Raw genomic sequence first — 13,908 nt, forward strand, 5'->3', positions numbered from 1 at the left:
TGGTGCTGTCGCCCCAGAAGTCAATCTTCTCCCATTTTGTCTTTCATCCATTCTAACAATACTTTTGTACCCACCATTCCATACCTAGACCTCAAACAGCCTTACTTTGCCATATCAAGAGGTCAACTTCTCAATAGCGTGTGACACAGTGAACAAGTCCTCCTCCAACTTAAATGAACTCATTCCTTGGGGTTCCTGTCATCTCACCATTTTTCTCTTAGTGTCCCCTTTGCAGGTTGCCACTCTTCTGCTCAACTCTGGAGTGCCTATCTTGGGCCAGGGTTCTTTTTTCTCTTTATATACATCTTTTCCTATAGAATCTCCTCTAATCCCTTGATCTTAAAAATCTACAAAATGATGACTCCCAAATATGATTCACATTCAACTACCTTTTTAACATCTCCTAACAACTTTATCACTTCAGACTTACTTATCCAAGTATCCTTGATTCTTCTTTTCTTCTCAGATCCAATCTACCAGCAAGTTCTATTGGCCTGCCCTCGAATATCTTGAATCAATCTGACCAATTCTCTCCATCTCTTCCTCTCATCCTAATCCAAGCCATTATCATTCCTTGTCCAGTCAAACAAAATAGCTCCCATTTTCTACTTTTCCTTCTCTGTGGTAACACCTCCCCTCCAAGCTGTCCACATAGAAGCCAGAGTGGTAATTTTAAAAGGTTTATCAATTCACATTATTCCTCTTTTAAAAGCAATGATTTCCACTGTATTTGAATCCATACCATAGCCTGTGGTCCTACATGGTCTTACACTTCCCTTCCTCTCTAACCCCATGTTGTACCCCTCTCCTTCTTGCTCACTGTGTTCTAGCTTTCTACTCCTCAATCTCTCCACCTTGATCCTCAAGGACTCTAAATTTGCTGTTCTCTCTGCCTGCAAATATCTTACTCCAAATCTTCCATGGCTGATTCCTTCACATTATGCAGATCTCAGGTCAAATGTCACCTACTCATAGAGCTCGTCCCTGGTCACCCTATATATGGCACTCTATCGCATCATCTTATTCTATTTTCTTCACAGCAAATTACCACTACCCAAAATTGAGCATGAATAGTGAATGATAAAAATGCTAACCTGGCTATTTGTGTCCTTACTCTAATTTTTTAGGCCCCTGTCCCATTCATTACCTCTCTCCATTCTTGCATCTCCTATCTCTTTCCCTCTCCACTGGCTACTTCTATTTAGAAACACTGTCAACACTCCCTCTATCATTAAAAACAAAAGACAAGAACTTTCCTTTAGCTCAGTTAACATGGTCAAATTCATGTTTTCTTCTCTACCTTACTTCTCAAAAGAATATTTATAACCCAATGTATCTGTTTCCTTACTACCCTCATGATTTTTTGGCTTTTTAGTATATGGATACCTTCTCCCCTGCACCAACTACTTTATTGAATTTGACCTCCAAAGGGTGACAGTGCGACCCCATTAGTCAAAACACAGAATGTTTTTCCTCTCTGATTTTTTTCTCTCCTTTGAATTTACAGCCTTACTTCCATCCCTTTTTAATTTTAAAGAAAAGCACAAAATACAAAACAAAAATTCTACCTCCAGGAGATAAACCACTATCACCATTTGTTGTATATACTTTCAGGTCTTTTTTGGTACACGAATAAAGACTTAAAAATAAAACTAAGACAAAAATAGCATAATACTATATATATTCTATTTTTTTATACTTAAAAAAACTTATTTTATATCTTTGTAGATCAACAGATATGAGGTCAGTTTTCTTGTCTCCTCTTCCTTTAATTCTTATCTAGTCTCCATGTTTAGCATAAATGAATTACTGAAGAAAAGAGTATAGTCTCATTCTATCTTTCCAGCCTAGAGTCCTGCCATTTGTCTTGCTAATGAAAACTTCTACATCCTATATTTCCTCAGTCAGAACTTCTTACTACAGTGGACACAATTTAAGTATTTAGAAAAATAAAAATTGAAAGAGAAACATTTAAATCTACCCAACTTTTTTTTTTTTACAAGGTGGGTGATAAGAATTTGCTGTTACCTGAGCAGCCTTGTCAAAACAAATGATTCTAGTGTTTGAAGAAAATGTACAAGCCAGTTTGCCATTCAAATAGAAATCTGAAAATAATATAATTCAATTTAGGAGAAAATCTGGCTGGTTTAAACTTACTGAGATGGTATACTGTTTTCCAGAGTGGTGCCTAAATATGATGCCTAAATATGGTGCCTAAATATACTGTACTTTATGAGTGGAGCTAAGAGATTTCAAGTGTAAATGTGACTATACTCAGTTTTTTCTTACCAGACTGAGAAGCTATCTCAGCATACGATTTATTTCCCTCTTGAACATACCAGTTCCTTTTAGATCATGTTGATGCCACTGGTGCATCAATAATGATACTATCTGATGCAATTAGAGGTATATTATCATTTAAAAGACAGTGACCACATCTGCTCGTCTCCTAGCTTCTACCTACCCTACTGGGTGCTATACTTTACATCAGATTCCAGTTAGGAACCAGGCTGCTCAATTAAGGATGAAGCCTGACTTCTCACTGAAGAGTTGCAGTCTTCTAAGGTATACATATAAATAATGATCATTACAAATATTTAGAAGATTAGCACATCCTCAATTTCTAGTTTATAATAAAAACTGTAGATAAAATCCTTATCATGACAACAAATAGGTTTGATCAAATAAACGTACTCATAATTTGGCTTCTTTGTTATGAATATGTCTTGTGCATCATCTCCAATGTGTTGTAGGTCAACGCAGACGTCTGCAGTTCCACCTGCATTAAACTTTCCTTGAATATTTTGGCTGTATTGTTGGAGACGCTTCCATAAGTCATTATAAAGACGTAACAATTTAGGGTATTCTCCTTCAAATGCCTGTTTCAAAAACATAGACGCTGCCAAGCAAAACAAGAACATGGATAAGATAAACAATAAAATGTAGCAAATAAATTTTCTTTTGTATATAGTAATGCTACAAACAGCCTATACCATAGGACAAACCAAAGATATATTCTAATGAGGCTTTTCAAAATAAGGCTAGTAAAATTTACTTAAGAAGTAATTTTAATTAATGCTAGTAAAAATTATTTAAAGAATAATTTTCCTCCTAAACTGTTTACTGCATTTGATATATGAAGCATATATTTTGAAATCTAATCTATAAGAAAACAGACCAATCAACAATTATAATTGAAGATTTCAATTTCTTCTCTCTGAAGAATTGAAAAAACCAAGTACCCAGAAAATCAATAAGCATACAGAAAACTCAAACATCCAAAGTTTACTTAGTTGACACTTATAGAATACCTCACCCAAAAGAGCAAAGCACACATTATGCCGTGCACATCAGTCATTTACCAAGTCAACAATATCTGATGCCATAAAAGAGTCTGAATAAATGTAAAAAGTTTCCAGTTATACAAAGTATGTTCTAGATTAGAAATTAGTAACCAAAAGATATCTTTAAAAATCCTAGATAAATACCCAGAAGTAGAATTGCCAGATCATATGACAGTTCTATTTTTAGTTTTTTTGAGGAACCTAAGATTTTCCATAGTGGCTGCACCAATTTCCATTCCCAACAATGTTACAAAGGTTCCTTTTTCTCCACATCCTAATCACTTGTCATTTCTTGCCTTTTTGATTCTAGCCATTCTGACAGATGTGAGGTGATAGCTCACTGTGGAAATGCATCAGTGCATTTCCCTGATGATTAGTGATGCTGAGCATCTTTTCATGTACCTGTTGGTATGTCTTCTATGGAAAAATGTCTATCCAGGTCCTCTGCCCATGTTTAATCAGATTATTTGTTTTTGGTTTGGGTTTTTTTTTGTTTGTTTGTTTTTTGGTGCTGAGTTGTATGAGTTCTTTTTAAATATTGGATAGTAACCCCTTACTAGATATATCATTTGTAAATATTCTCTCCTACTCAGACTTTTATAAAACTCAGAGAAACTCTCTTTGAGATTAAAATGCAAGCTTTGGATGGAAAATCTGACCAAAGCCTAAAACATTTAAGTTTTGGAGAATGAGACTTAAAAAAACAAAAACAACCACCTGAGGTTATCCCCTTGTGCAAACTATATATCCATATAATTAGGGTAGAATAATTGTCTGGCTATATCTGGCTATGGTCCCTAGGAGGTTTGTTAGTTGTTTGCTTTTGGTTTTGTTTTTTTTACATAATAACAGCAACACAAAGTTATAGAATCTATCAACGGGGTATGCGTTCTATCCCCCAACCATCCCTTTTAGCAGGAATATAAAGCATACATATTCTCCTCCAACCTAACTAGCTAATCTTGAATCCACTTACAATATGAAGATGACTGCCCCCATTATCTCACAGAAAAAAATAAAGGTCACCAAAAGGAAAAAAACTCCTTTCAACTTCTTATCCTCCATTTCCCTATAAACGTTTCCAGTTTTCAGCTTTCTTCACAGCAACCAAATATCCATTCCACTGAGCACACACAACAGTCTGAGAATAATGGTAATAATACCATCAGTAACCATGATTAATAATTAATCATTAATAAACTATCAGTAACATGATTACTGAAAAGAGTTCATGGGTTTTGGGGGGACGTTCTTGCTGCCCTTTAAATATATACCAATAAGGCTAAAAAACAAATTACTACAAAGCTGTCAAAAGAGTAAAGTAAAAAGTCAAATGAAAGAGTGCCTCTCCATGTCCTGGACAAACATTTGCATTAAGATTTTCCATTTTACTTTTGATTTTTAGTAATTTCTCCTTTCACTTTCATTCCATTTTAGAACTACATAAAATATTCATATGACTTCAAAGTTAAATCTACACAATCAAGTATATTCAAAGAAGTCTAGCTTTTATCCTTGGTCTCTCCAATGCATTCTTCACACATCCCCTCTCCTACTACTGGTAATCATTTTTCTGGATTTTATGACTTATCCTTCCATTTCTTAAAAAATAAGCAAAACGGTATATTTACACCACTCCCTTTCTTAGGTAAACAATAGCACACTGCACACGTATCTTTTCACTTTTTTTTAACTTAATATATCTTGGAGATATTCTTCAGTCTTTTTTTTTTTTTTTTTTGCCTCTTCCTCTTCCTTTTTCAAAAGCTACATGGCATTCCAATCTATAGATGCACCACACTTTGTTTAATCCCCTTGTGAGGAACATTTGGGCTATTCCAGTTTTGTTCTATTCCAAATAATGATTCAATGAACAGTCTTGTGAACATCTTTTCATAGTTTTGCTAGTGCATCTATGGAATAGGTCCTTAGAAGTAGAACTGCGGGGTAAAGAAGCAAAGGTTTATCTGTTGTTAGACACTCACGAACTCTCCTCCATAAGGTTTGTATTTGAAGTCACACTGTGTGAGGAGTGACTGTTGCCCCACAGTCTTGTCAACAGAATGTGGTTTTAAACTTTTTTGACTTTTTGCTAACTTGACAGATGAGAAATGGCATCTCTATGTACTTTCACTTTGCATTTCTCAATTCATGGGGGACACTGAGCATCTTTTCCAAATAAGAGGTATCTACGTTTTTTTTTCTTGAGGGTTATTGGCCTCTGACTTCTCCTTTTAGCAGCTTTTTATATTACTATATATCATACATATATTATTTTATATTATATTTTTTTGTAAGTTATAAAATGTTTCTCAAGTTTGTCATCTTTTTATTTTGTGTAAGGCTTTTTCCGTCATGTAAAAACTTTAATATAATCAAACTTTCAATCATTTCATAATTGCTTCTGAATGTTCAATCAGTTAGAAGCTTTCCCTATTCCTAGCTTACTCACTTATGTTTTCTTCCATCCCTTGAGTGATTTCACATTTTATATTTAATTCTTTGATCCATTTGGAATTTACCCAGATATGTGAGGTAAACTGGGGATTTTTTTTCTCTGAGCTCCTTTTATCTCACTCTACCCTTCAATTCTGAGCACTTGATTCATTTCGGTAACTAGTGGGTCACATTTATCCAACCAACAAATTGAGCCATTATAATACAGCGGGATAAGTACTAAAGGGGACCTAAAAAGTGCTTTACAGGAGCAGACAGAGGGTGTCATACTCATATCTGAACAAGTGTATGGGGAGGGAGACATCAGGGAACACTTCATCTCTAAACTGAGATTGGAACGATGAATGTGAGTTATCCAGGTGAAGGGAAGGATATACACATGTGTTTCAGGTATTTGTAAATACTGAGAAGAAAGAGGGTGATTCCTTCACAAATTAAAGCTCCAGTACAGAGATAAAATATTAGAAAGGAAAAAAAAATGAGTGAAGAGATAAGAAGGGACCAGAAAAGTCATGTTGGGAAAGTACCCTGGGAGTAAAAGGGAAAGAAGAGTGGAGGCACACCAAGGTTCCATTAAAGAAGCCATATATATTTTAATAAACTCAAGCCTGGCCCAAGCAGAGAAGCTCTGCTGGAGAACAAACTAGCAGAGTTTTTAGTGGTTCATGGGACTGGAGTAAAAATTTTGAAACTTAAGGACCCTCAACCCTAGTGTCCCACAGAAAATTTACTGAGTTATGGAGTTGCAAGGGGAGCTGAGGAACTAGGTCTAAAACTTCAGAGAGTACAGGTAAAATATCCTTCATATTTGTGGAAACATACCGTAGGAAACCAAGACCAGCTGAGGGGAGAGAACACGCCACATAGGTAGTTCTTCCTTCCCAGGAAGACATTCACCAGATTCTGAAGTTTCATGAGGTGAAAGGTTAGAGATTTGTCTGGAAACATCCAAATGGCAGTGCTAGATCAGACTCAATATTTCAGGGCTGAGGAGACAAAGAGCCTCTAACCTCTCAATTAAAAGCCTGGGAGAAGCAAGCTCAAGAAAAAGGAAGAATTAGGGACAGACTGAGTATTATTAAAACTGCAATTACCCCAATCCAACCCAATCCTAGAATGAATTGAAATGATTAGCCTACATATGTGCAAATAGACTGCCAAAGGGGGAGAAAAGAAACTAATAAAAATAATTCAGAATATGTAAATAAAATCTTGTGAATCAGTACGAAAGAATTCTATAGAAATGAATAGAAGCTTTGCAAAAGAGCATATCTACATGGCATATAAATACATGGAAAAAATGAGTATCATTTATCACTAAAGAAATAAAATTAAAACTGCAACATGATTTGACTAAATGTCCACCAGAATGGTTAAAGGGAAAAAAAAAACCAGACAATTCAAACGTCAAGGATATGGGGAAAAGCAGAAGCACGGAAGTGTTGCCAGTGAGAGGTTAATTTGGTACAACATTTGAAAACTCTTTGGCAGTAACTCTTAAAGCTGACCATGTGTAAATTCTATTATGTCCCGTATTCGTTTCCATAGCTGTTGTAACATATTAACACAAATTTGGGGGCTTAAAACAACATAAATGTATTATCCTGCAGACCTGGAGGTCAGAAGTACAAATTTGGTCTAAGCCAAAATCAAGTTCTCTAGCACCTTCTGACTGTTCCTTCTATGTTCCTTCTGACTGTTCTAAAGTTGTTTTTCCCGGACTTTCCCACCTGCCTGTACTGCTTGGCCTGAGGTCCCCAGTTGTGTCACTTTGACTTCTGTTCCAATGATCACACCTCCTCCTCTGACTCTCCTGCCCACCCCCCCCCCCGTCCCCCCACCCTTACCCTTTTGAGCCTCTGTGAATATCGTGGGCCCACCTGGATGATCCAGGACAGTCTTTCCAACCCAAGATTCTTAAATCACATCTGCAAAATCTCTTTTGCCATGTAAGATAAAACATGCAAATCTCTATGAGGCCTTTTATTCTGTCTACTCCACCTAACTATTTTCTGTTCCCAGGTTTATTCCCAATAAAAAAAAGGACAGCATTGTAATAGTAGCATTACTTAAAATAGCTCAAAAATGGGAAACCACCCAAATGCCCACCAATAATATGGTGGATAAATATTTTATAATATATTCACAGAATGGAACATTTGAAGACATTGAAAACAACCTACGGGTGCATGCAACAAGATAGAGGACCTTAGCAACATGCTGAGCAAGAGACATCAGACAGCAAACACTAGAATACAAACCAGCTAATTTTATCTGTATAAAATAATAATTTTTTAAAAATCTATGTCATTAGAAATGAATACTGTTAGGAGAAGGGCAGGCAGAAACTAGGAGACGTTGAGGGGACCTTCTGGTTTAGGTAATACCCTGTTTCTTGATCTGGATGCTGTTCTTGGTTACATAGCAATATTAAGATATGAAAAATTCATTTAGGTGTACACTTATGATACTCACACTTTTTCTTTATGAGTGTTATATGATAAACGATTTTTTAAAAAAAATAACAGGAACCAATGAAAATTTTGTAATCTTCTTAAATTTATTTTTTTTCAGTTTGAGATGTAACTGCCTTACAACATTGTGTTAGTTCAAGGTATACAATATAATGATTTGATATATATATACCAATAAAAGATTTTTATTAGAGAATTACATGATCAAACTTGTCCTTGCAAAGGAAGTCTCCAAAAACTTATTTGATGGCTAAGATTCACCTCCCTCCAGGTTATATAAACTTTCAGAACTTCCTCCTCTCAAACTCTCAACAACGAACTATTCCTCTTTTTGGGCAAACTCCAAGTTTTCGTCTTTATGTACTAAACACAGGGTGTTTAGGATGGTCCCTTGTATTAGCTCATTAGAACTCTACACTGAAAGCATGCTTCAGTTGTAGGGCTCAAAATCCTACAAGGTACTGGGGCACCCGGGTGGCGCAGTTGGATATATGTCCAACTTCAGCTCAGGTCATCATCTCACAGTTCATGGGTTCAAGCCCTGTGTCGGGCTCTGTACTGACAGCTCAGAGACTGGATCCTGCTTCTGATTCTGTGTATCTCTCTCTCTCTCTTTCTTTCTGCCCCTCTCCCACTCATACTCTCTCTCTCAAAAATAAATAAACATTAAAACAAAATTTTTTTATTCTACAAGGTACTTTACATGAGGGTGTGAGATGTATCTCCTCAGTGTGTGTGTGTGTGTGTGTATAAAGTTATACATTAACTTTTAAGAAATCTATCACAATAAAGATCTCATTTAATATTCACATCATTCTAACATTTAAAAAATCTACAATAAAGAAAAGTACTCATAATTCATACAGGTCGCTTATCTCCCTATTTCTCAGGACATCTAGATTCCTGATTTATCACTGTATTTTTAAAAAGGTGAAGAAAATGAATTTTAGCATACATTTCAAGTATTCAAGCTTCTAAATCTTAAAATATAGATATCTCCTCAGTGTTACTCTTACTCACACTTTGTTTTCCAAAGCACTACAGATATATACCATGTAGCTCCCTTAATTGTATGAATCATCTCCCTGAGTTGCTTAAGAGTTTTGAGGGAATAATACTGCACAAAGGGTTTAAATGTTTTTAAAAAGAGTCACTTGCCAGAATATTTCAAACATATTTCAAAAAATAGTTTTTGTTATGTTCTTAAGCTTTTTAAAGAGGACACTGGCATTTATTCTTCCTTGATTCCTTCCTCTTTTCCTGTCTTCCTTCCAGTCAACAAGGATTTACTGATGTCCTACTGTGCGCCAGGTACTTTTTTGGCCATTGAAAATACTGCCATGATCAAAACAGTATTTTGCATCTTATGGAGATTACATTCTAATGGGGGGAAGGAGATCCAGACATGATAAATAAATAATATGTGTATATTAGCAAGGGATAAGAACTATGAAGAAAAATAAAGCAAAGGGAAATGAGACATTCTGGGAAAATCATCAGATAACAAAGAAGAATTATGTTTTAATTTCAAAGAGTTTAAAATGGTAATGTTTATTTTGCTTGTTTCTACTGAGACTTAAAAAAAACACATATATCATAACCCAACAGGTTGGTGAACAACTATTACCTAGAAACTACAACGGAAAAGTAACAGACATAAAGTTTAGAAGTTATTTTGGAAATAACTTTCACCCATAGATAATTAAAGCAGCAGATTTCCTACAGAAGCTATTTTGAATTTTCAAGGTGACAAGTTCAAGCCCCTTTCCTTTTTAATAAAGTAAATTCACTGTCTTATATTATATTTTATTATACCTATAACTTCTTCTTACTAAGCATGAACAACATTTATAAATCAGAAAGAACATGTTGCTAACTAGGAAAATTTCCCTTTAGATATTTTCTGCCAAAATATTACTTACTTAGACAATCTGTTACATTCTGTATAAGCTTCAACTCTGCAGATGGTTGCATTCCTTAATACTGCCTGTCTGTAATGTTAAGAAGTACTACAGTGCACTTTAGGGACTGTATGTGCTATATAAATGGAAGGTGCTTTACAAACAACTTTTGAGTTCTCCCAAAGGAAGTTATTAAAGGAATAATGCTATCAGAAGTAACAAACTATTCTGAATGTGAAGTATTAATGGACTTTTCTGCCTAAAAATACTATACTTCCTTTCAGTAGCTCCTTCGACTGCACAAGCTAGATAGGTCCCATAATGTGAGAACTGAAAACACGTCTCCTGGATTTGGTGATTAAGAGGGTAGATCACTGCTTACTTTAATGAGAACAATTTCAATAGGATGGTGGAGGACAGCCATAGTACACCTAGTTGAGAAGTCAACGGTATGAAAATGAAGAGAAAACAATGCAAACTACTCTTTTGAGAAGTCTGAATAAAAGAGGAGAAATGAAATAGTAAGTAAAGAGGAACTCTCTACTTTTGTTTTCGTTTATACTAAATTAGAGCAACTTAGATAGGTTTCCCATCTGAGGGGTAGAAGTCAAAAGAAGAGGAGAAATGGAAGACAGAACCAAGAGACCTATGAATGGTGTTGCTGAGAGGAAAGGGTAAACGGAGCAGGCAGGTGGCCATCAGTAAACAGGACAGTTTCCTCACACTCAGAGACCCCCAGGGAGAAAATAAGGTTTTTCTTTGGAGAGAAGGTCCAGGATATTAAAAGAGTTTCCTAATGACATGAGATGTTTTGATGACCCAGGAGACAAGGCCAGTCACTGAGAGGGAGCAGCATGGGAAAAAGGAGAGTACTTAAAGAACACCAGGGGCTTATTTTAAAAAATAAAAGAGGAAAAAAAAAAAAAAAAAAGAACACCAGGGGCTTGTAATGCTTAGTTAAGGGCAATGAGAAAGCAGATGACCAAAGAGAAGTAAATGACAGAACCATTAAACACACACATAACATATAATATTTTGAAATCTACTTTTAATCACTGCTCTCAGAACTAGATGAGGTACTTCTATTTCTGGTCAAGGTAGAGTAACCGTGACCAGAATTAACTTCCTGTCTGAAACCACCAAGAAAACAACAGACAAAATATATGAAATAGTGGTTTTTAAAACACCATGCGTTAAAAGACATCATGCAAGGGGCGCCTGGGTGGCTCAGTCGGTTGAACGTCCGACTTCAGCTCAGGTCACGATCTCACGGTCTGTGAGTTCGAGCCCCGCGTCGGGCTCTGGGCTGATGGCTCGGAGCCTGGAGCCTGTTTCCGATTCTGTGTCTCCCTCTCTCTCTGCCCCTCCCCCATTCATGCTCTGTCTCTCTCTGTCTCAAAAATAAATAAACGTAAAAAAAAAAATTTAAAAAGACATCATGCAATAAAATACAGCGATCCTTGAGAGACAGGAAATAAAAGAGGTGAACTCTATGACCATCCCAGTCATCTCCATCACTGGGGACTCGCTAACAAGTCACAGTAACTCAGTTTTCTAGCCCTGCTCAGAGGTGCTGCTTGCCACCAGAAGCTAAGGCCAAATGCCAGAAGCCACAAATTCCAAACAAGCCCTCAAGGCCAGTTTTCTTTTTTTTTTTTTTTATTGATTTTTTTATTATATGAAATTTTTTGTCAAATTAGTTTCCATACAACACCCAGTGCTCATCCCAAAAGATGCCCTCTTCAATACCCATCACCTCCCCTCCTCTCCCTCCCACCCCCCATCAACCCTCTGTTCTCAGTTTTTAAGAGTCTTTTATGCTTTGGCTCTCTCCCACTCTAACCTTTTTTTTTTCTTCCCCTCCCCCATGGGTTTCTGTTAAGTTTCTCAGGATCCACATAAGAGTGAAAACATATGATATCTGTCTTTCTCTGTATGGCTTATTTCACTTAGCATCACACTCTCCAGTTCCATCCACGTTGCTACAAAGGGCCATATTTGATTCTTTCTCATTGCCCTGTAGTACTCCATTGTGTATATAAACCACAATTTCTTTATCCATTCATCGGTTGATGGATATTTAGGCTTTTTCCACAATTTGGCTATTGTTGAGAGTGCTGCTATAAACATTGGGGTACAAGTGCCCCTATGCATCAGTACTCCTGTATCCCTTGGGTAAATTCCTAGCAGTGCTACTGCTGGGTCATAGGGTAGGTCTATTTTTAATTTTTTGAGGAACTTCTGCACTGTTTTCCAGAGTGGCTGCACCAGTTTGCATTCCCACCAACAGTGCAAGAGGGTTCCCGTTTCTCCACATCCTCGCCAGCATCTATAGTCTCCTGATGTGTTCATTTTGGCCACTCTGACTGGCATGAGGTGATATCTGAGTGTGGTTTTGATTTGTATTTCCCTGATGAGGAGCGATGTTGAGCATCTTTTCATGTGCCTGTTGGCCATCTGGATGTCTTCTTTAGAGAAGTGTCTATTCATGTGTTCTGCCCATTTCTTCACTGGGTTATTTGTTTTTTGGGTGTGGAGTTTGGTGAGCTCTTTATAGATTTTGGATACTAGCCCTTTGTCCGATAGGTCATTTGCAAATATCTTTTCCCATTCCATTGGTTGCCTTTTAGTTTTGTTGATTGTTTCCTTTGCAGTGCAGAAGCTTTTTATGTTCATGAGGTCCCAATAGTTCATTTTTGCTTTTAATTCCCTTGTCAAGGCCAGTTTTCAACTGGTCTGATGTGCTAGCTAACCCTCCAGATGACCTCGGGATCATCATCATAGAACTGTATGTAATAACAAAAACACACCTAACAGCCCATCACAGATCCGACTGTGTCCAGTTAGGGGAAGAAAAGAGGTGGTACTCTTGATTCCGAAGGCTCCTCTCCCTTCCCAGGAAAAACCCCTCTGTCAACTTTACCAGCCCCTTAATTACCCTAACTCCATAAAACCCTGACCTTGAGACCAAACTGGAGAAAAGGTGCCTTTAGAGCATGAGCCCCCCTTCTCCATTCTCTGGCCACTGAATAAATTATGTGCTTGCCATCAAATACTGTTTTGTTATTTGGCTATTTGGCAAAAGGTACTGAGTAGGGAAAGAACCTATCACTTTGGCAACAACAGCTTATTTCCTACCAGGGGCTTCTAGACTATGGCACCAGAAAGGGAAAGAGACTCCTCTACCCCTGCCTTCCCCAAGACCAGGAAAACTAAAGCAACTAGAATTCATGGGACAGAATACCAGAGAGAAGACAGGTGCACAAAAAGATTAACTACAGAGATCTGCAAATGGCCCATGCTGAGTACTCAGCAAAACACTACTCAGCATATGTGTGTGAGAAAAGTTCCAGAGTCTGGGGGGAAGAAACCATGCAGGATTAGAAAGAATATACCTGTTACTCACACAAGACTGGGAAGAATGCCTGTTCTTGACAGCCAGTCTGGAAAACCTTGTAATTCAGAGTAGGTAGAGTACTAAGAAAAGTATTACCTCAGTAGTGGAAAATAATTAGGTCTAGATTAAACACTGCTCAGGTTTTTCTAATAAATCTTAAAAGCAAGTTTCAAAAAAACCAAATTGTTTCTAAGTAACTTGACGGTATCTAAGAACAAGAATATTTAAGGAAGACAAAGTATCCAGTACCAAACAATGTAAAATTCATATCTGGAACCCAATCAAATACTACGTAATATGCAGAAAAGTAGGAAAAAACTATCCACAAGAAAATT

General features: G+C 36.8%; 1 protein-coding gene across 3 annotated transcripts in view; it reads right to left on the reverse strand.

Moving 5' to 3' along the window:
• Positions 1 to 13,908, reverse strand: part of COG5 (component of oligomeric golgi complex 5) — a 336,271-nt gene that overhangs the window by 94,140 nt on the left and 228,223 nt on the right. For all 3 annotated transcript variants that reach the window (XM_058728763.1, XM_058728764.1, XM_058728762.1), the window contains exon 12: positions 2,695 to 2,899. In XM_058728763.1, the coding sequence (XP_058584746.1) occupies positions 2,695 to 2,899 (205 nt within the window). The remainder of the gene's footprint in view (positions 1 to 2,694; positions 2,900 to 13,908) is intronic.

This window comes from Neofelis nebulosa, chromosome 4, assembly GCF_028018385.1.
Source record: "Neofelis nebulosa isolate mNeoNeb1 chromosome 4, mNeoNeb1.pri, whole genome shotgun sequence".
NCBI lineage: Eukaryota > Metazoa > Chordata > Mammalia > Carnivora > Felidae > Neofelis > Neofelis nebulosa.